General features: G+C 36.6%; 2 protein-coding genes across 37 annotated transcripts in view; one reads left to right on the top strand and one right to left on the bottom strand.

Annotated features, from left to right (window-relative positions):
• Positions 1 to 2,688, bottom strand: part of unc13d (unc-13 homolog D (C. elegans)) — a 48,542-nt gene extending 45,854 nt beyond the window's left edge. For 2 of the 20 annotated variants that reach the window (XM_073918764.1, XM_073918768.1), the window contains exon 1: positions 2,430 to 2,685. The gene's annotated coding sequence lies outside the window, so the exon portion shown is untranslated. Of the gene's footprint in view, positions 1 to 1,491; positions 1,746 to 2,425 lie in introns of those variants that run through there. The other 18 variants (XM_009306839.4, XM_073918769.1, XM_073918773.1 and 15 more) reach the window with 14 other exon arrangements.
• Positions 1,345 to 15,298, top strand: fbxw10 (F-box and WD repeat domain containing 10). Of its 17 annotated transcripts, none has more exons than XM_073918795.1 (14): positions 2,820 to 3,353; positions 4,114 to 4,238; positions 4,792 to 4,971; positions 6,116 to 6,262; positions 6,491 to 6,607; positions 6,702 to 6,814; positions 7,262 to 7,465; positions 8,148 to 8,269; positions 9,108 to 9,262; positions 9,411 to 9,553; positions 9,641 to 9,799; positions 9,939 to 10,162; positions 12,889 to 13,086; positions 13,798 to 15,298. In XM_073918795.1, the coding sequence occupies exons 4-14, from the start codon at positions 6,116 to 6,118 to the stop codon at positions 14,418 to 14,420; spliced, it is 2,205 nt and encodes a 734-aa protein (XP_073774896.1). In that variant the 5' UTR covers positions 2,820 to 3,353; positions 4,114 to 4,238; positions 4,792 to 4,971; the 3' UTR covers positions 14,421 to 15,298. The 17 variants fall into 17 exon arrangements, with proteins under 17 accessions (XP_073774890.1, XP_068080919.2, XP_068080920.2 ...); XM_073918793.1 differs by having other exon boundaries at positions 6,135 to 6,262; XM_073918789.1 differs by lacking the exon at positions 4,114 to 4,238 and having other exon boundaries at positions 1,345 to 3,353; positions 6,135 to 6,262; positions 12,889 to 13,094; positions 14,635 to 15,298.
• The last annotated feature ends 10,862 nt before the right edge of the window (positions 15,299 to 26,160 follow it).

Consider the following 26,160-nt stretch of genomic DNA (forward strand, 5'->3'; position numbering starts at 1 on the left):
TATATATATATATATATAATTATAATATTATAATTAATATAATATAATATAGACGTGGTGGCGCAGTGGGTAGCATGATCGCCTCACAGCAAGAAGGTTGCTGGTTTGAGCCTCTACTGGGTCAGTTGGCATTTCTGTGTGGAGTGTGCATGTTCTCCCTGCGTGGGTTTCCTCCGGGTGCTCCGGTTTTCCCCACAGTCTAAAATACATGCGCTATAGGTGAATTGGGTAAGCTAAATTGTTCGTAGTATATGAATGAGTGTGTGGATGTTTCCCAGTGATGGGTTGCAGCTAAAAGGGAATCCTCTGCGTAAAACATAGGCTGGATAAGTTGGTGGTTCATTCTGCTGTGGCAGTAATTATTCCTCTGATTAATAAAGGGACTAAGCCGAAGGAAAATTATGTAAATGAATAATATAACATTATAATATTTACTTCATATTGCTTTCACAGTGTTTGTAGTTGCACCGCAATGCAAAGAGTATTTTTAAAATTACTTTATTTATTTATATATTTTTTATTCGTTTTTATATCAATTTAATATACAGCTGTGATTCAAACAGAAAACCAAAACTTCCGGATTGATGTCACTCAAGTGTCTGGAGGGGGTCATGTTGAACATCTATGAACTTGTTAAAACATAACTCTGTTAAGTATTCTTAACATTCATTAATAACCCAAGGTTCCATCATGTTAAATATTAAATACAGATTTTCAAAGTTGTGGTATTCTTTTTGAATCACTCTATATATTTACTTCACATTGCTTTCACGGTATTTGTACGTGGTCTCCACAGTAGTGGAAAGAGTAACAGTGACATCATCTGGTCGATATGAAGAACTTCGGTGCTGGAGAAAGATGCTAATTTGGATGCGCATTTACTCTATCCTAGACACAATGCAAATTGCACAGTAAAAAAAACATAATAATAATAATTTTCCCATTGATGGGTTGCTGCTGAAAAGGCATCCGCTGTGTAAAAACGTGCTTGATAAGTTGGCGTTTCATTCCGCTGTGGAAACCCCAGATTAATAAAGGGACTAAGCCGAAAAGAAAATAAATGAATGAAATTAATAATAATAGTATTAATAATAATAATAAATTCAGTAGGATAAAATAAACACACAATCATAAATCATTCGTTTAAAATAATGTGATAAGTATAATAATGCTTTAAAAAATTATATTTTAGTTACATTTATAGTATAATTTTTAACAGCATATAGATTACGGCAGGGTTGTCCACACTTGGTCGTGGAGGGCCGGTGTGCTGCAAAGTTTAGTTCCAACCCCAATCAGACACACCTGGGCTAACAAGCTCTTTTAGAAACATGCAGGTGTGTTGAGCCAAGTTGAAGCTAAAATCTGCTGTACACCGGACCTCCAAGACCGAGTTTGGACACCCCTGGATTACGGGATGAAAGACCCTCACAAGAGGATGCTCATACTTGTGGTCAGTGGTCTCTGAACGTCTGAAAGCTTGCATCTTACCATACAGGCGCCGCTAAATCTGAATCACTAGACGTCAACTGAATCAATCGAAGTCACTTGACAAAATATAGGAACATGACCACATTTCAGTGATGCAAATATAATTAAAACCTGCCATTTTTCAAGTCTTTCTTACTACTGTACATCTACAGACTATGACGAGATTACCGCCTTTTTGTATTTATGATGCGCTGCATTTGCTTTTTCTTCCTTCATCAAACTTCTCTCTAGTGATTGCTTTCGCTGTGAAGACTGACAGTTGCAGGAGCCAATCATTTTCTAGAGTGAGGAATAGCCTATAGGCTGAAACTACTACACAAGCATGTCGATTCAGTTTGGGGATATTAGGAAAATTAATTTATCAAATATGTATAAATAAAATGTTTGATGACGACAATACAAAGTTTTTTATTCTATGCTAATTTAATAATTTTAAAAGGAACACGATAGATGGTTTCGGTTTTTTAACGAACACATTGAGAATGATTCAGTTGGATTTTAAAAACTAAAAATAAGACGAAAGCTATAACGTTAAAGTTATATACGAAAAGTTATATAAGACGAAAAGTTGTAGACACACGATAAAGAAAGCATGCTTAATTTGATTTACAGAGTTTAACTGCTTCACTTAACGTTGCTTGTAATTAAAACTGGGAATTAACAGTAAACATTATGTACAGTATTGTTCTGGCATATGTTCTCTTCTGAGTAGCCAACCAATAAAAAGAAGGAAACATTCTAACAGAAAAAGAAAGCAAAAATGATTCGTTTGTCACCATGATCAACTCTGAATAAATCTTTTTAGCAGGGATTCAAAAGATTCACGTGATTGTGGTGAATCAATACATCCATTAACCACAGTAATACACTGATGCGTTTTTTTGCATTGTAAAATTATAATTAACAAGATTATTTTTAATATTTATTCACTCACACACCCCTTGCCTTGATCCACAGCCGCCGACAAATCTCTCTCCGCAGAAACTATGGAAACCAACCACAAAGTTTCACTGAAACTGCCACAACTTCAGAGCGTTTACTACATGGAAGCATTTTTTTGCCGAATGATAGTCTTTTTATAATACACTTCTTTGTAGATAACATTGTAAACGTCTGTTAATTAGTGTATTTGAAAGGTGTGGTATGTGATTTTGTGAACTGAAGTGCTTTTGTTGATGTCGCTCGGCAACAAGCGTCGTAAGTTTGTGTGAAGTGTTTCTAGGAGGGCGTAAACTGACGTCTGAAGACACTTGAATCGAACAATTTGCATTATTTATAATCCCTAACCCATACACCGTTTTAAAAACCACGTATTTGTGTGGGTTTTTAGATCATTAAGATGACTGGGGTAAAATGTTTAAGGGGTGAAGCTGGAGATTCAGTACTCGAATGGTCTTGTAGAGGAGAGGATGGAGATTTTAACATTTGTGGACGCTGTCAGACTTGTATCCTTTCTGAACAACTACACCACATCGCTGAGTGGATAAACAAGGCTGGATGGGATTCTCGGAAGAGGTTTATTACTGGTATCCTGGTGCGGTGCCAAAGTCTTCAAATCCTAGAGAGTCTTCAAAGTGTTTTGCAAGTGACTTCAGGGAAAGATTATACTTATGCCAGGTCCAGAGCCCTGCCAGAGGACACCATGTGGAGCATGGATGGAGGAGGTCCGGATGGAAAAATACATGGACTTGATGTACTGGAGACGTGGGAATGGTTCAGGAAGAGCCCAGATTGGACCAAGTCTAAGTATGTGCTGGGGCTCTTGACATTATGTGACACCCATCTTTTGCACATGCTAGGGAATCTTGTGCGTGTCCTGATCATTTGGGAGAAACACAGATTTTTGCAATTCAGTAATTCTGGTAAGAATGCACATATCACTGCTAACTATACACTGTTGTCATAATAAATGCCATAACATATTACCAATTTAAATACGGTAGAAATGGTGTGGACCTTTATAATTTTTGTTAAATGTTAGGCATATTAAATAAAAAAATATTTATTATTCTTTACTTATTTTCCAGTACACATATTAAAATATTTTTAGATCAATGTATGTTTATTTTATTTAAAAGCAAAACTGTATCATATTGATTTTTGCATATTAGAAAATAAATGAATCATAATAATGTTTCAAATTCTTAAAACAAATAAAACTAACCAACAGTTATTTTTGTAATTTAAGCATGCGCTTTATTTTGAGCATAATTCGATTCCCCAAGTCATTTTGGGATCAAGTAAATGTATTTTATTTTAAAAATGTTGAGATATTTTCAGCAACCAAAAACTCATGAATAAAAATGTTTGAAAGGTGCATTTTGTAAAAAAATATATATATATATATAATAATAATACAAAAATAAATAAAAGTACTGTTATATTACAGTGGTGGCATAAACGACAGCCACTTCTCAAAAATGTATATACTGCACAACTATATAACCCAACAGATATTGTATAAAGTATGTTTATATCAGAGTTTGTTGAACCAGATATAGTAAAACAAAACTTAATATTTATCCCAATGTTTTTTTTTTAGTAAAGTTTGTAAACATAATCTATTAATAATAATATTAAATGTTGCCTGACTATAGATTTTATTTGGTTGCTCTTTGTAAGCTGTTTGTTCAGTTCAGGTGAGCATCCCGATCTGAATCCTCTCATCCAAGCTTGTGCTTTATATGAATCACTTGATCTGCCTCATCAGGGCGGTCAAAATAATACCTTGGAATATTCTAAACTGAGTGAGTAGTGAGCTTTTTTGCATATTATTTCTGTTTTTTTTTTTTGTTTTTTTACTTTATTTAAAAATAATATTTAATATAAGAATATCTACTTTATATGATTTTTGGACAGACTATGCATATGTTCAAATGTTGTAAATGTAACGGAGGCCAGCTAGTAACTGCTGTGCAGGTAAACCTCACTCCTCTGACCTCTAAAGGTGCTCTAGCAACAGATGCTAGATGCCATGGTCTCCTTGTTAGAGCAACTGACTCCCATGCGGAAGGTCGCCGGTTTGACACCAGCTCGGACCGGGTTTGGTGGCGTAGGACTGGCGGGGTTACATTAGTAAAAAAAATATTATGTTTTTTTTTTTTTTTTCAAAACTGAGTAAAACAGGAGTATTGTTTAATTCTCTTTTAAACATTCCCATTTATTATTTAAATGATTAGATACTTTATATTTATTTTAAAAAGAAGTATTTTTAAAAGTGGTTGGATCTGCTTCGTTCATTCATTCATTCATTCATTCATTCATTCATTCATTCATTCATTCATTCATTCATTCATTCAGTAAAGGACTCCAAATCTCTGAAGAGTATCTGTAATCAGGTTGAGCTGGACTCAGACAGTTGTGATGGTCCTGATCCTGCCCTCACCGTCGTTCCCAGGTCATCAAAATCCCTGTCGGGGGTCAGCTGTCACATAGATTTCATTCGAAGGCTGCCAGTCAACATCGCAAAGATGACTTTGGGTAAGTCAAGTTTTCTCAAAGCACAGACATAACTATCTGACTGTAAGATCTAACTATCTAACTAACTATCTTGTTAACTCATGTAAACTCATATCACAGTTTTTGGGTCCAAATACCTCTAGTTACATTGCCCAAATACTATGTAGGCCACATACTGTCAAATTTTAGTTGTCAGTTCACCGTAGTTCTTAATCCTGTTTTCTACACACACACACACACACACGCACACACACACACACACACACACACACACACACACACACACACACACACACACACACACACACACACACACACACACACAGTTAGGCAATTTATTAGGTTAGGTTACTTTGTTGAAACCAAAAGGTAGATTTGTTTTGCAGTCAAGAGTCCTCATTCAAGACACAAAATTTTACATATAATAACAACAAACAGGCACCATAAAAGTATAAGTATAAAACATTAGATGCACAAAACACAAGTTTTCAGGTGTCTAGTCCTCAGCTCAATATATATATATATATATATATATATATATATATATATATATATATATATATATATATATATATATGAATTAAACAAATAAACCATCTATTCTGTAAGATAAATGAACAACCAAAAAAAAAAGCAAAAAAACTATAATAATAAATAGTCCGAATGATATATAAAATTAAACTACAAGAGACAGAAACACCTCTGCTTTAGTCTGTGCCTTATTTAACTGTCTAATGGCTTAGGTTAGGGTTAGTATGGGAGCAACAATCAAATTTTGCACCAAAATGAACACCCTAAACTGCAGATCTGCTCATTACGTAAACACATTAAATAAGAATATTTCTTATATACAGTAGACTATTTGCAGTGCATGAAATAACAGTGAACATGGTATATTTTCACTTATTCCTGTTTCCAATTCTTACATAAACTCTGATGCTGTATCTTGGAAAAAAGCCACAGACGTTACCAAAATATTACAAAATGCATCCTAGTGTATTTACTCAATAAATTGCATAGCGTGAGCCCTGAAATGCTTAATAATAGTTTCTTAATATAAATGGACATGGCAACACTAAAAGTTTAAATTAGGCTTTTTAAAAATAATAAATAAATAAATAAATGCAGCTAAAAATAATTGAAGCACAACACTATTTAAATGCAGATGTCACTCCTGAAACTAGGGCAATTGGATAAGGTCTCGCTGTCCAGCTGCAGGCGTGTGTCAAAACACTGGCAGTCCCTAACTGAGGAGATCTTAACCGAGATGGAAGTAAAGAAGAGGGTTAAGAAACAGGCCATGATTTTCCAGGTAATACGTCTTTTTTTTTTTATAGAATCTATAATGATCAAATAGAACCTGCAGTTCAGCTGTTAAAACATGGTATTAGCAATAATGTTTAAACGTAATATTAAGTGATTTACAGCAAAAGCACCTAATAAAAATGTGTGTATTGTGATGAGTTAGTTTTGTCAGCTGAAAGTAGTTTACCATTATGATTGCAGTATTTAAAACCTGGTCATCTGTATTCATTTTCAGGGTAACTCAACATCTAAGGTCAACCCTGTATATGCTAAGATCTGTGAGGTTTTAGTCCCCATCAGTGAAGGGGACAAGCACTTTCAGCATGGAGGTACTTCACCTAGACATACACAGGTAATGAAAGTAATCTACTGTATTCTGCACTAAAACTAAAATGTAATAATGTGTTATAACATCATGTTCATTTTGCTTATTCTTGTGTTTCTAGTCTCAAGGGCAGGTTTTGGATTCTCTCTATAAAGGCTTTAAAACTGAAAAAATCCAGTTAGAAGAACGCAATGTATACTGTGGAGTGTATAACACCTCTGTCCTGTTAGAAAGGTAGAATTTCTTTTAAGAACTTGGTAGAATGTACGATAGCAAAATTACTTAAATATGTAACTTAATTAAATATTGCTTATTACTATCAAATGAATCTACAAATACTATATATATATATATATATATATATATATATATATATATATATATATATATATATATATATATATATATATATATATATATATAATGTGTGTGTATATATATATATATATATATATATAATATATATATATATATATATATATATATATATATATATATATATATATAATGTATATATATATATATATATAGTATAAAGATTCAAAATAACAATTAATTTATTGTTTTGGTGCTGCACTGTTGTGCTCTAGCGTCTTTTAATATGCTATCTAACGTCATTCTAAATATACCTCTCAAAATTGTTTGGCATACAAAGCATTTTCATCCATGACCTCTATATAGAGAAGATGGCAGTAGAGTGATGCATTATGCTGGAGGGCAGTTGGTGGCTGTTGGCTCCAGGGATCGAACCATCAGGTTGCTGCATATCGGATCACTGAAAGAGCTTCCTCTAGTAATTCAAGGACATTCAGGTAGTGTAAGAGCAGTCCTTGTTTGTGAAGAGAAAGACCTGGTTATCAGCGCCAGCTATGATCTCAGTATCAGGTTAGTCAGACATTATTATGCTGTTTCAAAAATTAAGATGATAGATCACTCAAACAATGACTTTTGCTGCTCGTTCAAACTACTTAAAATGTTTAAATTACTTTAAAATTAGTTGAAACAAGATGGCACAGTGGGTTGCCCTGTCGCTTCACAGCAAGAAGGTTGCTGGTTTGAGCGAGGACCAGTTGGCTTTTCTGTGCAGAGTTTTTATGTTCTCCCCGTGTTTGCAAAAGTTTCCTCTGGGTCCTCTGGTTTCCCCCACAGTCCAAAGACATGCACTATTGGTGAATTGGATAAGTTAAATTCTCTGTAGTGTATGTGTCTGAATGAACGTACTGTATGGGTGTTTCCCAGTGATGGGTTGCAGCTGAAATGGCATCTGCTGCACAAAACATATGCTGAATAAGTTGGCCATTCATCAGCTGTGGCGACCCTATTTAATAAAGTGACTAAGCTGAAAAGAAAATGAATGAATGAGATAAAAACACCATTGTTAGGTTTTTTTTTGTTTGTTTTGGGGGGTTGGGGGGCTTAAAATTTTAATTCACTTAAATTTGTAAAAATGAATCAGATAACTTAATCAATTGTGTTAGGACAACATGTAGAAATTGTGTGGAACCCAGCATTTTTACAGTGTTGGCAATAAAGAATATTGTGCTTTAATTCTCTACTGCTTTTGAAGGTGCTGGAACCTGAAAACAGGCATGTGTATGATGATTTTTCATGGACATTTTGGGACTATAAACTGCCTTGATTTGGTTGGAGATAGGCTGGTCTCTGGAGCCAAAGACTGTAGAGTTAAAGGTAAGTGGCTTTGATTTGAATGATGCTTTTTACAGGAAATTCACACCAGGCACAATAAAAGTCAATTTTAGAAGTTCATAGCTAATATGATAATATTAAAGAGGATAAAACTGTAACAGTTATAATATGAACTGAAACTGAATTTAAAGAAGCAACTTTCACAATGTCATTATGGGGTATTGTTTATAGAATTCTGGTAAAAATAATGTATTTATAGCATTTTGGAATAAGGCTGTCACTTAACAAAATTTGGAAAAAGTGTCTGTCAATAATTTAAGGATGCATTCTATACAGTGAAACCAAAGTTATTAGCCCTTCTGTGAATTTTTTTTCTTTTTCAAACATTTTCCAAACAATGTTAAACAAAGCCAAGATTTTTTCACAGTATTTCCTTTAATAATTTTTCTTCTGGAGAAAGTCACATTTGTTTTATTTCAGCTAGATAAAAGCAGTTTAGAATTTTTTATAAACACTTTAACATCAATATTATTAGCCCCCTTAAGCAATATTTATTTTTCATTTTCTACAGAACAAACCATCGTTATACAATGACTTCCCTAAATATCCTAATGTGCCTAATTAACCTAGTCAAGCCTTTAAATTGCACTTTAAGCAAAATACTAGTGTCTTGAAAAATATCTAGTGAAATATTTTGTACTGTCATCATGTCAAAGATAAAAGAAATCAGTTCTTTAGAAATTAGTTATTAAAACTATGGTTAGAAATGTGCTAAAAAAATCTTTCTGTTAAACAGAAATTAGGAAAAAAAATATACAGGGGGGCCAATAATTCAGGACGACTAATAACTGTAAATATTGTGTGTCTATATTCATCACAGTGTGGAATCTACAGACTGGAAAGTGTGTTGAGAATCTGAAGTTTAAACACCCTAAACCAATCATGTGCGTGAAGATGAGTGAAACGCTGGTGATCAGCAGTTGTTCTGGAGGTCAGATCAGGATATGGAGCATCCAGACAGCATTGCTTATAAGGGTGAGAGATGATCAGTGATCTTATGCACAAGCAAATGCTTTTTGATCTTAGCAAAGTAGCATTAATCCTAAAACAATGTCACTCTTCAGACGAATTACCATTTTTTCTATGGAACAACTTTTAAGTTCTTATATCTTTCTCTTCATAGCAAATCAGTGGCCACCAGGGGGCAGTGTTGTGTTTGTGCTTCGATCAGTGGCATATCCTGTCTGGAGGTTCAGATGGTGTCGTCAAGGCCTGGAGCACCAATAGTAGCTTTAAGAAGTGCCTGCGGACCTTCCAGCATCCAAAGTGACCAAAGCATCAGTGACCAAAAAGCTAATTGTCATCAGTAATGTTTAATATAGTTAATAATTATGCCTCTATTATGATTCTTAGAGAGGTGTTGGCAATGTCTTTTCTGTTCCTGCGAATCATTACCGGTTGCATGGATGGAAAGATCCGGATCTTCAACTTTCTTAATGGAGATTGTCTGAGAGTTATCAAGACAAACATGAAGCAATGCCCCGTGCTTTCTCTGCACATGCACCACAACACGTGAGTTTACCCTGTGTCCGGATATATTACTCAGTTTTATAAACACAATTTTATGATGCTGTTCTTTCTTCTAATGTTATGCAATTGGAAAAAGATGTTGTAATATGGCTTGATGGATGATTTCTGTCATGCTCCTCAGTGTGGTTGTAAACACCAGAGGCAGTGTTCTGATGCTTCAGTTTGCTGAGGTTCAGTGGGACTACTCTGCCAGAGCTGTGAGGGATTTAACTGAGCAGTTCCACGTCTCCCCTAAGAATGTGCCAAGGAGCACTGAGCGGGCGACTCAAGGGGGCTCATCCGGCCTAAAAAGTCATCCACATCATTCTAAAAACCTCTCAACTACAAATATGCAGCATGCACAAGGTAGGCCTATAGTCTGTTTCAAAAGGCCTATAGTCTGTCAAATTTATTTCACAGAATGCAGTTTCTAATGCTGGATAACAGTGGACAATAAGTGCAAATTCAATGTTTATTTTGCTAGTGATCATGGTTAGTCTTAAGGTGAACATTTAACTCTGCAAGTTAATCCACTGCTTGAAGTCCCTATAGTGTATTCTGTCGCAGTTCGAAATACATAATCATGCTGACAAAAAAAATCTGCATTTGTTTCCAGATTATGTGGACTTTAGATCATTTTGTCATGTCATGGGCTTATGTCACTTACAATTATATTGTTTAAAGGATGAAATCTTCTGGTATCGTCATGTTTCCGGAAAGATTTTTGAGATATTCCTATTTACAAGTCAGTTCACTCGATGATCATATTGGTCATTTACACCCCTAGCAATTAGTCTTCTACAAGGGGAAGACAGAATATTCAAAATTACATTTATTATTGTTTAATTATATATTTAAAAATAGAAATAAAAATGAAATCTGAAAAGTTTAGTATTTGTTTTTTTATTTACTGAAATTTTTTTTTAAATTTTCTTATAAAAACATTTTATGTGACTACCAATCCTTATTGTGCTGATATAATTTTGAAAAATGTTGGCAACCAAACTGGTTGTAGGAACAACTGATATCAACAGTATATTATTTTCTTTCATTCATTTTCTTGTCAGATAAGTCCCTTTATTAATCCAGGGTCGCCACAGCGGAATGAACCGCCAACTTATCCAGCAAATTTTTACGCAGCAGATGCCTTCCAGCCGCAACCCATCTCTGGGAAACATCCACACACACATTCACACTCACACTCATACACTACAGACAATTTAGCCTACATAATTTACCTGTACCGCATGTTTTTGGACTTTGGGGGAAACCGGAGCACCCGGAGGAAACCCACGCGAATGCAGGGAGAACATGCAAACTCCACACAGAAACGCCAACTGAGTCAAGAATCAAACCAGCGATTCAGTGACCTTCTTGTTGTGAGGCAACAGCGCCACCTACTGCGCCACTGCGTCGCCGTATATAATTTTCCCACTATACAATTCCCCTAACCTGATTTCAACAACTAGACAATGTTGCTGGATCAACATCTGTGTTGATCCTGAAACAACAATCCAATCAGCCAATCATAATTAAGGAATACCTTTTCCGTTTATGCAGGGTGTCCACGGGGTCTTAAAAAGTATTAAAAGTTAATAAATCAGTTATGAGAAAATTAAGGTCCTTAAAAGGTTTTAAAAAGTCTGAAGTTTTGTTCACGTGTTGTTCAAAGTGTTTGACTCCAAAAAAGCAAAAATACATATTATATATTTGGTTGCAGTTGCTTGCAGTTGATTTAAAAAAAGAAAGGGGAGTTTGAGTTAAAAAAAAAAATAAAGTAAGTACTCCAAAAAAGCAAAAATACATATTATATATTTGGTTTAATATTTAGTGTACTCAATCCATGCAATTAGTTTGGGCCGGGGTGCGTATGGCCAAGCTAATTAAGGTGATGTGACGCTCTCCACATGTAGTGAAACCAAAGAGCGAAACAGAGCAAAATTGGAAAATGTAAGTTTGCATATTCCTGGTTGTAGAAAGACAAGTTTAAACTGATGCTGAAGCCTGTCGGCACGATAGCCTAGTGGTTAGTGCACTGATATATAGTGCGACAGCGCTACGGGTGTCCTGAGTTCGAATCCCAACTCGCTGACCTTTTCTGATCCTACCCACCCCCCCTCTCTCCCACTTCACTTCCTGTCAACCTACTATCCTGTCAAAATAAAAGGCAAATGACAAAAAAAAATTATTATCAGGCTGAAGCCTGTTGCTGAGAACAACCACGTAATTGATTCTTTCAAGCTTTGTCTTTTACAATCTTATCTGAGTTCTGTTGCATGGTTGTGCTTTATTGATTAATTTAACTACAACTGTTTATTAACAACCTTTTATTAAGTTAAAGGTTTGATTCTGATTAGAATCAATCAGACGATAAGTGACGATAAAGTCTTAAAAAATTCTGAGAAGGTCTTTAAAAACTCTTTAAAAGGTATTAATTTCCTTTAGGATTCCTTCATATACCCTGTTATGTTATGCACTTCTACATGATTGTTATCCAAATATAATTCCCCTCTGATTTTGGGAATACCAGTTATGGTTGAGTTTAGGGGTAAGGAATGGGTGTGGATTACGTTTCTGAACAAAAATGATGTTCCAGGATTGCATCGTACTTGGCAAAATCATGATGTGCTATGGAGGTCAATGGTTAAAGTCAACTGTATGGTTAGCAGCATTTTTCATAATTTCACACATTAATTTACATGTTTGGAGCAAGTGGACAGTGAGGAAATGATATATTTGGGTGAAATATCCTTTACAACATTATGTGTAAGTGTGGTCCTTATCCTTTACTTACTTTTTCTGACAAGAAAATATTTGTTTTCTTTTATATACTGACAATCAACTGAGTAAAACACCACTGGCATGGAATAAGTATTGGCCAATGACTTGGATCAGTGCACTGGATGTTAGATAGGGGCAAATGTAAATGTAAGTTTGCAGTTGATTTAAAAAAAAGAAAGGGGGGGGGGGGAGAGTTTGAGTTAAAAAAAAAATTAAGTAAACAAAAAATAAAAAAATGCAATAAGAGTAATAAAAGGCCTTAGGAAAACAGATGACTGAGTTGACATTTCACTGCTTTTTTGTATTTTAAGTTGCTCAGCGGGAGTCCACAAGGGCGGCGATGTGGAGTAAGCTCCAGGCTTATAGTCACAGCAGGACCTCCATCAACCTCCAGTCTGAGTTCATCACCAGACCCCGATCTGTTCTCTCAGCAGGCAAGCCTGTCAGTGGATACAAGGGCTTTCAAAACAGAGTCAGCCACACACCAAGCACTGCTACCAGCAGCTCGGGTAAGAAAGTAACCCCAATTTAAATGCTTCAATATTTAGAACATTACACAGGGTTCCCACTGGTTTACAGAATTTCTAGAATCTCATGGAAATTTTAAAACTTTATTCCACACACTGTAAGTTGGGGAAATGTATTATATTTATATCTAGGTTTTTTGTCACTAAAACCTTTTCTCTGCCATATTTTTTTTTTAAATATCGTACTGTTTCACACCTATTGCTAAGGTTTGGCTGTTTTTATTCTCAGTTTTTTTCCCCCACACTCATTAACTGGTAATCGCTCCAGACTGTACCCTATACTAAGGCTAACATGCCAGGATATCATATAATTTAAGACATCTGGCTTAAAAAATAACTACTTCAAAGACTGCATGTTTAAATGTAATGACAGAAAAGCTAAATGCAAAGTTTGTAAAACAACTATTGTGCTATCAAATATGGTAGAGGTGGCACATCGCAGCCAAGTACCTTTCATATCTTAGGTAAATTACCTATTGCTGCTCTCAAAGTGGCTAATAATGAAATGATATTCAAGCTATTATGTTTTTTAAATATGAAATTATTAATAAGCACAACAATTGCCTGTTATTTTTCCTTCATTGGATGCTGGCGAATTAGACTTTTGGCTTAAAGTGGGAACCCTTATTATAGAAGTACAGCAGATGAATGTTACTGCATGAAATATGAGAATGTCCTTCATCTTATTAAAAGATAAGAAGACTAAAAATGACATCAAACACTCAGTACTCAGCCGGAGTGAGAAGGCAGTCCGAGAGAGGGTGAGAAAGCGAGGTCCTCACCACCCTGTGACCCCTGAACGAATTCTGCTCAGGGCTGGAAGCTCCCAGCAGGGCCACAACAGTGACCCAGCTCGGTCTAACATGGAGCTGAATGCCAGAGTTCGAGATGCCTGGGGTCCAGACGCATGCAGACAGCCATCCTTTCAAACCAGCACCAAAAAACCATCAGAAACCAATACACCATTCACAATGCACAGTGTTGACCTCAACCCTCAGAGCTCCTTACAGGCACACTCTACTTCCAAACAATCCCAGAGATCACTGAAAGTAAATAAGATCGACCCCCTTAATGTAACTTGTCTTGAAGATGACAAAACGCCACAGGGATTGCTTGTGAGGCAAACTTCCATGCCTAAACATTGCCATGAAGATTTGGAAATGACCAGCAAGTCCAGTTTACGTCACATCCAATTAGACCCCTACAAGAGGTCTGAAGTCTTTCAGTTGAGGACAGATACACAAATGGAGGCTTTCCTTCAAGAGTGTACCAGACAGCAGCAGGTTTGCAAAAATGGCAGTGGGGACAAAAGGTGAAGATGTTTGGAATTACAGCCATTGTCATCCTTAAAGCAGTGTTTCCCACCCCTGTTTCTGGAGGCACACCAACAGTACATATTTTGGATGTCTTCCTTATCTGACTTATTCATTTTTATGTATTGTAGTCTCTTCTGATGTTCTGAGTTGATTCAGGTGTGTTTGATTAGGAAGAGGTTGGAAATGTGTACTGTTGGTGTGCCTTCAGGAACAGTCTTGGGAAACACTGCTTTAAAGCTAACTTTGAGTATGCATCTGATCTGACCAATGAGAAGGGTCTGAATAATGAAATGTAATTTAAAGACCTAAAGTGTCAGTTTTAATATTTAAAATTCTGTAAAAATAATATATGTATAATAACTTTCATACATAAAATTAAATAATATGCATCACTTCAGTCTTAATCACCAGGTAGACAATGTTCCAGCACAGCTTCAGTTTTTATAAGGAGCTATCAGTCATTTTGTGTGTATTACTTTTACTATAAGAATATATATGTAGAATTTAATACCTAGTGTTGCATTTAATCTGCAAACTGTGGTTTGAGGTAATTAGTACCTTGCTGTGGCCTTTTGTTATGCTTGAATGTGTTTTGATGCTAGGGGGCAGTGGCGTACAAGCTAAAATGTCTTGCAGATCCTTTCATGGTGGCATGTAATTAATCAATATGTATTGAACTGTTTATGAATCTTTACATTTTGAAGGGATAGTTCTACATTATTAAAGAGTCTGATTATTTCAGACAGTTCATAGCCAGTTCTGTGTACATGTATATGCAAACACTGTGTCTTTCACCTAATTAATGAGAGATGCTGACAAGGAGTGTAAACACGTTCTGCTGGATTTGGAGAGACATAAAATAAATTAGATTTACCACACACTTTGAGTAAAGAAGATCTTTGAAGAAACTGTTTACATCTCTGACAGAACAATGGTATTTTTTGTGTCTCTTTGTATTTAGCTGATTCTTATTAGGGAAATGTGGAAAGATAATTGTGAGATGGGGTTTGTTACTGTTGAGCGTAAAGTTGGAGTGAAGCTGTCTCTTTTAAACAAATGATGTTTATCAACTAAACATGTTGAGGTTCTGTTTTTATAAAAATAGCACATGAAATTTTAGTGTTGAGTTTTACAAGAGTTGCATATGGTTAGATTTTGTCTTTGATTTTAATGTATTTTGAAATAAGCAATGGCTTAAAGTAGGCTATACATTTAAGCATAGAACATTCACACTTTTTCTAAATGCATCATATTGTGTATGTTTTCCTTCATTCGTCTGTTAATTTATTTATTTGCATTTGCTTAAGGCGACGCAGTGGCGCAGTAGGTAGTGCTGTTGCCTCACAGCAAGAAGGTCGCTGGGTCACTGGTTCGAACCTTGGCTCCGTTGGCGTTTCTGTGTGAAGTTTGCATGTTCTCCCTGCGTTCGTGTGGATTTCCTCCAGGTGCTCTGTGAATTGGCTAGGCTAAATTGTCCATAAAGTGAGTGTGTGTGGATGTTTCCCAGAGATGGGTTACGGCTGGAAGGGCATCCGCTTTGTAAAAACGTGCTGGATAAATTGGCGGTACATTTCGCTGTGACGACCCCGGATTAATAAAGGGAATAAGCCGACAAGAAAATGAATGAATGAATGCATTTGCTTAATTCTTCTATGGAAATGACAGATTGTTGATGTTGATGGTGTGCTGGAGCACCCAAGTAGCCCGCTTAAAGAGACGGTTAACCAGAAAACGAACGTTCTGTCATAATTTACTCACCCTTCACTCAAAACGTATTTGAGTTTCTTCTGTTGAATGCAAAAGAAGATATTTTGATGCTGGTTGCAGGCACCCATCGACGGCCATAATCTTTTTTTTTTTTTTTTACCGCTATGAAAGTCAATAGATGACAGCAGCCAGAATTTTTCAAAATATCTTCTGTCTTTAAGGTGAGAAACTCATAAAGGTTTTAAAAACACGAGAAACAAGAAAAAAAGGAGTGTGATGTGCTTTTTATGTCACTACGCAACCACTGAATCAGCTACGTATTGTGCATGAGTGCTGCTGTTTATATTTTTATAACTGCAATATTACCAGAAACGGCAAAACAATAGAGAATTGACAGACAGAGAGCACTTACTCTGTCATTGATAGAGAGTGAGAGGGGTGTACCATCTCCATAGTTCTCTTGATACAAGCACAAACACAGCTGTCACCTCAACGGAAACCCCTCCTCTGCTTTCGGTTGATTGGACAATGAAAAAAGAGGCACGCTTTTCTACTCAAGAGTGCAGACAGAGTGCAACGTCAAAAAGAGGGCACATAAGCAGCGAGCAAAATGCAGTCATTAATAATAATAATAATAATAATAATAATTACTTACATTTTATATACCGCTTTTCTGGGCACTCAAAGCGCTTTACACATAGGGGAGAATCACCTCATCTACCACCAGTGTGCAGCATCCACCTGGATGACGCGACGGCAGCCATTTTGCGCCGGATCACACACAACGCATACCAGCTGATTGATGGAGAGGAGACAGAGTTATGAAGCCAATTATGATATGGTGAGGGTTAGGAGGCCATGATGGACAGAGACCAGAGGGCAAATTTGGTCAGGATGCCGGTGTGAAACCCCTACCCTTTTTCGAAGGCCACAGAGAGCCAGACCTCAGTTTAACGTCTCATCTGAAAGACGCCGCTTACTGTGCAGTATAGAGTCGCCGTCACTACTAGGGCATTAGGACCCACACATATCGCAGGTTGAGCGCCCCCTGCTGGCCTCACTAACATTACTTCTGTCAGCAACCTAGCTTTTCCCCTGTGGACTCTCCCATCCAGGTACTGACCCGGCGCAGCCCTGCATAGCTTCAGTGGGCGATCATGCGAGAGTTAGAAAACCATTTAAAAAACACCTTTCATTCAATGTGATCAGCCCCTGAATGAGACCTTTTTTCAGTAGTATCTAGATGCAGCCTTTATAATGCAAGCTGAGAATGCATGACTCAGCGATGCAATGTCAGACACAATGGACTCAAATGGAGCGAGTGACGTCACTGTGAGGGGTAGGGTTAGGGGTGGGGTCAGGTGAGCCCATTAAAAAGCATTGGATACAGCTCAGATTGCACTGCACCAGGTCTGCATCCAGACCCCTCTCTCTTTATTTAGAGTAAACTTTATTGTTAATACTGCTCCCTTTTTATAATTGGCTGCAAGCTCACATTCAGCTGATTTATTTACATAGCATCCAGATATACTTTTTTGTATCCCTTGACTGTATATTCGTTATTTGAGTTTTTGTTGCCTTCCAACACAATCTCACAGCAATTCGTAAATGTTTAATTTAGTGGCTAATTCTTGTGAATTCATTCAATCTCATTCGTATAATTTACTGATTTGCTGATCCCCTAATGGCAGTTGTGTTTCAGGGTGGTGTTGGGTGCCATTCCTCCTTTCGTATGACTGAACTCGTATTTAAATGGACAAAACTTAAAATAGTTACGTTTCCTCGTGAGATCAGGCTGTGCCTTTCTATTTGCTTGACCTAGACTGGCCTTTCTCATCTGGGCCCTGTTATCAACAAGACATTTCCGGCCACATGATTTCCAGTTGCCGGATATTTTTCTCTTTCAGACTATTTTCTCTAAACATTAAGTATAGTTGAAAATGAAAATCCCAGTAGAACAGCAGTTTATGAAATACAGATCAGCCCAATTTCTTTCCCATATTAATGCTCTAGAGTTGGTTTAGTCCGCATTACACCCAGAATTGGGTTGAAATAACCCAGCATTTTTTGAGCTGTTTGAACTTCAGCAGATTGTATTGACAGTTGTACAGTACATGCATTGAGCTGTCTCTGTCTAAGCTACTCTTCTCCCAATCTAAAAACAATATAGATCATCTCCAAAATGAAGACCAGTTGTTTGTAAACTGTGTAATGTAATCGATTCAGATAAATACAGTCAATTATCCACAGATGCAATGCAAACATTGCGTCTTCATCAGTCAAACAGGAACCGCACATTTTGGATACTTGCAGATGGTGGTGAGTATCTTTTTTTTTTCCTTTTCACTTGTTCAAAACAAATGTCTGACTACAAAGTGATTCAGAGCGGAAATAAGTTACGTGATACTTTTCAAAGTTGTACCTTTGATTCCATTGGTTTGTGTCCGGCAGCTGTTGGTGACCGTCCTGACCAGCTCTTTCTACTTGCCACCTGCTCTTCGCCATTGCCTTAAGGGCATTACTAAAGGGTGTGGATGAGGTCCTGTTCCAGGAAGGGCCCGTCTGAGCATTCAACAGCTGTGCAGCGGACGGCAAGTGAAAGCGATGGATAGCAAAGGGTGGGCCAAAGTAAGAGCAATCACCCCCTCACCCCTGAAGTCCACTCTCTCAGGAGCTCTCTTGTGCTAATTTGATTTAATCTGCAGAAAATTGGGCTTCACCGTATCCCTCTTTTCTTTCCACCCAGTGACTGTGTCTGAAGTCGGGGGTGGAGAAAAGCACTCCTGAAAGCCTTCTCAGTGGACACCCAAATCCTGAAGACTCAGCATTGTTCCCTCAGGTACCGGCCTTGTTGTCTGGGGTCACTGGCTTCATGGTGAGATAATGAGCATGAAATCAAAGCAAAGGTGAACAACAGACAGGCTTCATGCAGGAGTGCGCACAAGCCTCCTGTTCCTCCTCCAAACCTGGGGCGCTGTGTATTGAGGGTGCACATGAAAAGGGGGTTCCTGGATAACATTATAAATAAAAGAGACTCTGCTTTCCATAAAACGGCTCAGATGTGAGGTGAAAAGCTGAACAAAAAGGCAGATTTGGTGCATATGTTTAAAACCACATGAGGGAGAATATATGATGAGGTATTTTTCCTTTTTGGTGGAAGGTATCCCTTTAAATGTTCATCAGGAGCTCTCTTTTTTTATTTGATTTATAATTTTACTAAGAATACACTGCAATAATTCTCTTCTTACTTATTTTGTCTTTTTTCTAGACCAAAAATCTAAAACTTTTTAAACCAAGAAGCATTTTCTAGACACGTAAAGGAGTATTGTCTTGTTTTGAGAAATGATATTTCAAAATTAAGGGCGTACTCACACTATGCCATTCGTACCGTGCCCAGGCTTATTTCCCGGATCATTTGAGAAGTGTAAGTGTGCTGAATTGGGCTCAGGCATGGTTCACTTGGCCCTGGCCCGGTTGGAAGAGGTGTGCCTGTGCGCGGTTCACTTGGGCTTTGTAGTGTGACTGCAAAACACGCCAAAGCCCGAAACTGAAAGCAAGACGTTACTTTTAAAGGACTATTTCATGTGGATTTATTAATCAATCTTACTGTTCAATGAACGCAAACGGCCGTAGTTTATTAAATACGCAAACCCCCTCATTGCACGACAGCAAACCTCCTCATTCCTGCAGCACGAGGGCTTTATGACAGTTTATGAGTGCCAAAAGTGCCGGATCTGTTCAGCGAAATATCTGACTGCGTGTCACCGCATCCCTAAGGACTGTTTGGCGAAATATTTGACTGCATGTCACTGCATATCAAACGACTTAAACGATATAACTAGAGAAATCTCCAGTGTGCTGAGCGAGAGGGCTTACTGAACAGCGCAGCATCGATGACGTTTGCGCGCCCAGGCCCGATTGTAATGTGAGTGGGGGCCGTTGGGGGAGACGGGAGGGGGGACAAGCGTGCTTTGGCCCGGCAACTGTACATAGTGTGAGTACGGCCTAAGAGAGTTTGTTCTTTAAAACATGCTAAATAATATGAAAACAAGTTATTTTGCTTGTTTTAAGGAAAAACCCACTTAATTTTGTCAAAAAAGCAATATGTTTTACTGATAGAGAAAACGTTTCTTGATTGAATAATTTTTAGATATTTGGGCTAAAAACAGGACAAAAACTAAGCATAAAAAGCCTTTTATGTATGTTATATTCTGACTGCAGTTGTAATTCAATAAATAAATGTTGTATACAAGCTACGTAGTTTGAGATATTTAGTACCATGTCAGTGCTTGACTTTGTTTCACTATGCTAATGTGTTTTGATGCCAAGGGGCAGTGGCGTACAAGCTACAATATTGTGGAACCCAAGTGTGTTAATTAATATTATTTGATTTATTTATAAATATACTATATTTTAAAGATTTGTTGCACATTATTTTAAAGAGTTTGATTATTTTAAATTTCATAAAATGGCTCAGATGTGAGGTGAAAAACTGAACATAAAGGCAAATTCAGTGCATGTGTTTAAAATGAGGGATGAATGAGGGAGAATAAATGCTGAGGTAGTTTTCCTTTTTGGTGAGCTATCTTTTCAAACGTTTATCAGGAGCTCTCCTTCCACTTGTGTTTATTATTTTTACCATAAAAATACACCGCAAAAATGCTTTTCTAGGGTTTTTGTCTTGTTTCCAGACCAGTGGTGTCCAAACTCGGTCCTGGAGGGCCGGTGTCCTGCATATTTTAGTTACAACCCCAATTAAACACACCTGAACCAGCTAATCAAGCTCTTTCTAGGTATACTAGACCACCAGGCAGGTGTGTTGGAGGAAGTTAGAGCTAAATGCAGGACACCGGCCCTCCAGGACCAAGTTTGGACACCCCTGTTCTAGACCAAATAAAACCTTTTAAATCAAGAAAAATTATCTTGTTCTAAGAAATATCTCAAAATTAAGCCAGTTTGTTCTTAAAAACATGCTAAATAATCTGAAAACAAGTCATTTTGCTTGTTTTAAGGAAAAACTCACTTAATTTTTACTTATTATTTCTGAAAACAAAGCAATACGTTTTACTGATTTTATTATTTTTAGATATTTGGACTAAAAGCAGGACAAAAAAACTAAGTAAGAAAAGCCTTTTACATATGTTATATTCTGACCGCAGTTGTACTTCAATGAATAAATGCTGCATAAAATCTATGCAGTTTAGGATAACTAGTACAATGTCGGTGCATGACTTTGTTTTATTATGCTAACGTGTTTTGATGCTAGGGGGCAGCAGCGTACAAGCTACAGTATCTTGCAGAACCTTTAGGGCGCTACATAATTATTTAATATTATTTGATTTGTTTATTAATCTTTACATTTTTAAGGAATGTTAACACATTATTTTAAAGAGTCTGACTATTTTAAAAGGAGGTTCCTGTATAAATCAGATTCTGCTTTCCATAAAATGGCTCAATTGTGAGGTGAAAAGCTGAACAAAAAGGCAGATTTCGTGCATGTTTAAAACCATACGAGGGAAAATAATGATGAGGTAGTTTTTTCTTTTTGGTGAACTATCCCTTCAAATGTTCATCAGAAGCTCTCTTTCTATTTGTGTTTATTACTTTACTAAGAATACACTGCAAAAATACTTGTCTTATGTAGAGGATTACTTCTTGATTCTACACCAAACATCTAAAAAATCTTAAAACAAGAAGCATTTCTAGACCTTAAAAAAATATTGTTCTGTTTTGAGAAATATCTTAAAATTAAGTGAGTTTATTCTGTAAATCATGGAAAATAATCTGAAAACAAGTCATTTTGTATTTTAAGAAAATACTCACTTAATTTTGATTTATTATTTCTGAAAACAAAGCAATATGTTTTACCAACACAATCTCATGGCAATTCGTAACTTTTTCATTTAGTGGCTAATTAGTACAAATTCGTACGATCTAATTCGTACATTTGAGTACGATTTGCATATCCCCCAATGACGGTTGGGTTTAGGGGTGGGGTTAGGTGCCACGCCTCCTTTTTAAAATCGTACATTTTCTTACGACTGAACTCGTACGAATTCGTACGAATTAGCCACTAAACTGCTAAAACGTAAAATACTTACGTTTTCTCGTGAGATCAGGCTGGTTTTACTTATAGAGAAAACGCTTCTTGATTTAATCATTTGTAGATATTTGGACTAAAAACAGGACAAAAACTCTAAGTAAGGAAAGCCTTTTATATATGTTATATTCTGACTGCGGTTGTAATTTCATGAATAAATGTTGAAAAAAAAAATCAATGCACTGAGATAATTAGTACCATGCCAATGTATGACTTTTATTATGCTAATGTGTTTTGATACTAGGGGCATACAAGTTCAAATATCTTGCGGAACCTTTCAGGGCGCAACAATTAATATTATTTGTTTTGTTTATTAATCTTTAAATTTTTAAAGGATTATTAGACATTATTTTAAATGTATTTTACTACGTAAGTTTGACACGAAGTGGTTGAACTAGGTATTGCATTCCTGGTTAAAAACAAATGCAAGCGCAGGTTGCCAGATTGAGAAGCGAGCCTTATGTCGAGTTCAGACTGCATGGTTTTCAAAGTAGTCATGTAATGGATGTTTTCACACTGCATGACTATCTGGGCTAGCGTTCTGTCGGTGCTGTGTTTACACTGTAGGATGGATCGGCGACAAGAGAGTTCACACTTTAGAATTGGAAGAATCGCAGACGACTTTGTCAAAACTACATCTCAACCGAACAAACGCGAGAAGTGACATAGAAACAACGCAAGGTCATGGAAAATACCTTTCGTTATTAAATAAATAATGGAAAAATAATGTTTTAGAAACGTGTGGTGCTCACCTGGCTTTGAAGAGAATTAACAATCTCTCCTCAACTTTTTTTTTCTAACTTTTTCGACCTGATTGTGATATTGCTCCATTTCTTGGGTTCAAATGAACTGAAAATAAGCGCTTTAAACTTCTCCCCAAACCTCCTGCTGGCTTGCAGGTACCCATACTTGTGAATGCTGCTCTCTCATTGGCTGTAGGTGGTCGCCAATGTTATTTTCAGTCAAAACTCATTTCACACAGCATCATTTGAATCACTGACAGCTCCAGATATTTAGCTCACCAAATATCTCACGGGTGTAGGTGACTCATTGGCGATTCTCTCAGATCGCGTCCTTGATAGTTCATACTGTGTGATTGTCAGTCACGTGAACGAGCACCAATTTACCTGATTTTAGACATTTGTCAGCGATTTACCAAAACCTGTCGGCGAGTCAAAGTCAGGGCTAAAATCATGCAGTCTGAACTCGGTCATACTATCAAGCCTAAAAGCTGATTCAAGTCGTGTTCGAAATAAAAGCAACAGCATGTAAAAGAAGGAATATTTTCCATATTAAAAGTAGTTTTGTTTCAACTAACTTCTTGAAAATTGATAGATTAGAATCGTATTGATATATTACAATGTAATAAAACGTAAATTGATATATTACAATGTAACCTGCTCACCTAATGTTTACGTTTGTAATATTTATATTTTTTGCCAATTAATAACCTCATGTGGAACTCTGAATCTGCTTCTCATTTTGGAGTCTGCTACTGTCCACCAGAGGTCGCATTTTGGTCACGGATACATGCTTTGAGAGTCTTTCTGAATGCATGAATGAATGATTGAGTGAATGAATGAAGTGCCCGGTTTTACAACAAAGCAACCTGGGGTGCTGAAATATAATTGGCTAAACTGGCATTGGACAGGTTAAAAGAAGAGTGCTTTAGAAGAGTCAAAAACTTACATACAGCACCTTTAAAGAGTCTGACTATTTTAAAAGACGGTTCCTATAAAAAAAAAAAAGACTCTGCTTTCCATAAAATGGCTCAGATGTGAGTTGAAAAGCTGAACAAAAAGGCAGATTCGGTGCATATGAATGACCAGACGGGCTTGTGATCTCCATTTGACTGGGAGTGAGAGGGATTTAGTCATGACGGTCTGTCAGATCACATTGCTGCAGATGTGCTGCATAGATGGAGGTGGCAGTTGGAAGCACATGGCAGGTCTGTTGCTCAGACGTCCCGGTGGCTCATATTTTAACTTCTAAACCACAGTTTATTTGCATGGCACGCTGACATTTGACAGAACTATCCCCAGGCTGGGTAGACATGACAGAATGAGGGTGCGCAGAGGAACTACTTTAATTAGGCCTCGTTTGGGGAAGAAATGAATGACTTGTTTATGCTTCTTTTTTGAATGTGCAACTTAAAAGTGTAAAAAGTAGGGTTCAGACTACACAATATCAGCCCAATTTTAGCAAAATGTTTAAAGTACTTAGGGTGTATATCGATGTTTTGTAAATTACGCTTTTTTTTTTTCTCCTTTTTTTGTGCAAAAATTCTATTGTTTAATCTCATGTAGTGTCATATAGACTTTGTTTTGGTATAATTTTTAAATATATTTTATGTTAAGCACACTGTAAAAATGCTGGAATCCACACAATCAATTTGTGTTTATTAGTTCTTACAAATTTAAGTGGATTGAACATAAAACAGTTGTTTTTGCAATAAAACTCAACAGTTGTTTTGTATCAGCTCATTTTAATTAAGTAGCTTGAACAAACAGTAAACATCAAGTGCACTAGAAGCAGGGAAGCTCTTCCATACACAATCAAATGAGAAAGAGACAGTATTGTTGCTGCTGTTAGATGTGATTATGCTTTTTTTTTTTGGTTTTCTGACAACAAGACATTGAGTATGCAAAATGAAAAGTTTGTACTCTATTCATTTTAGTTGCTAGTCTGTACAATTAAAATTGACAAGCAACAAAATCTGACTTGTATCTTGTCAACATACTGTATGACACAAAGTTGTAGTAGTAAAAACGAATGTGATGTGCGATGAGGAAAACATGATCATAAAATGTATGGTCATAAAAACAGAAATGACTTTGTAATGCGGTATTGGAGTCAAATTATTTGACCAATTTTGCATGAAGAACTCAAAATTTCTGTCGTAGAACTAATCAAATCATGATGTGAAAAAAAAATCAATATAATATATGTCTTCTCTGCACATCTGTGTGGATTTACAGTACAGTTTGGCTTTTTATTTCACATCATCACATACTAGAGAAACTCACAGAGTCTTTATGGGCAAATGTTTTTAATCTTAGGTTCTAATATGAGAAAATCATGAAACATTTTTTATCATTTTGAAAAAAAATTACTATTTTTTTAAATTGAACTACTTTTATGACTTAAATTAATTGAACATGCTTTTTCATTCATTCATTCATTTTCCTTTAGCTTAGTCTCTTTATTCATCAGGGGTTGCCACAGCGGAATAAACCGCAAACATATCCAGCATGTTTCACACAGCAGATGCTTTTCAGCTGCAACCCAGTACTGGGAAACACCCATACACTCTCACATGCACACTCATTCACTACGGCCAATTTAGTTTATTTAATTCATTAATGTCTTTGGAGGGTAACTGGAGAACCTGGAGGAAACCCATGCCAAAACGGGGAGAACATTCAAATATCACACAGAAATGCCAACTGACCCAGCCACACTCAAACCAGTGACCATCTTCCTGTGAGCTGAAATTGCTAACCACTGAGCCACCGTGCAACCCCAGTTGCTAGTCTTTGTTATTAAAATTGAAAAGCAGAAAAGTCTGACATGATTCTTGTCCAGACATAGAAGAAGTTACAGTAGTAAAGACCGTCAGTGATGAGGAAAACAAACAGAACTGCCTAACTCTGTCATAAAAACAGAAATGACTGTTTAATGCAGAATTGGCATCAAAGATTTTGACCAATTTGGGATTTCTCAGTACTGGGTTGCAGCTGGATGGGCATCCGCTGTGTAAAACAGTAAGTTGGCGGTTCGTTTCTCTGTGGTGATCCCTGATGAATAAAGGGACTAAGCTGAAGGAAAATTAATGAAATTGAGTCCAGAGATGTTTAAAAGATAGAAACAGATCCAGAGAAATGAAAGGGCAAAGGTGTAATTAAGTTAAAAACAAAAACTGAATTTTGGAAA

The sequence above is a fragment of the Danio rerio genome, chromosome 12 (assembly GCF_049306965.1).
Source record: "Danio rerio strain Tuebingen ecotype United States chromosome 12, GRCz12tu, whole genome shotgun sequence".
In the NCBI taxonomy this organism is placed as follows: Eukaryota; Metazoa; Chordata; class Actinopteri; order Cypriniformes; family Danionidae; genus Danio; species Danio rerio.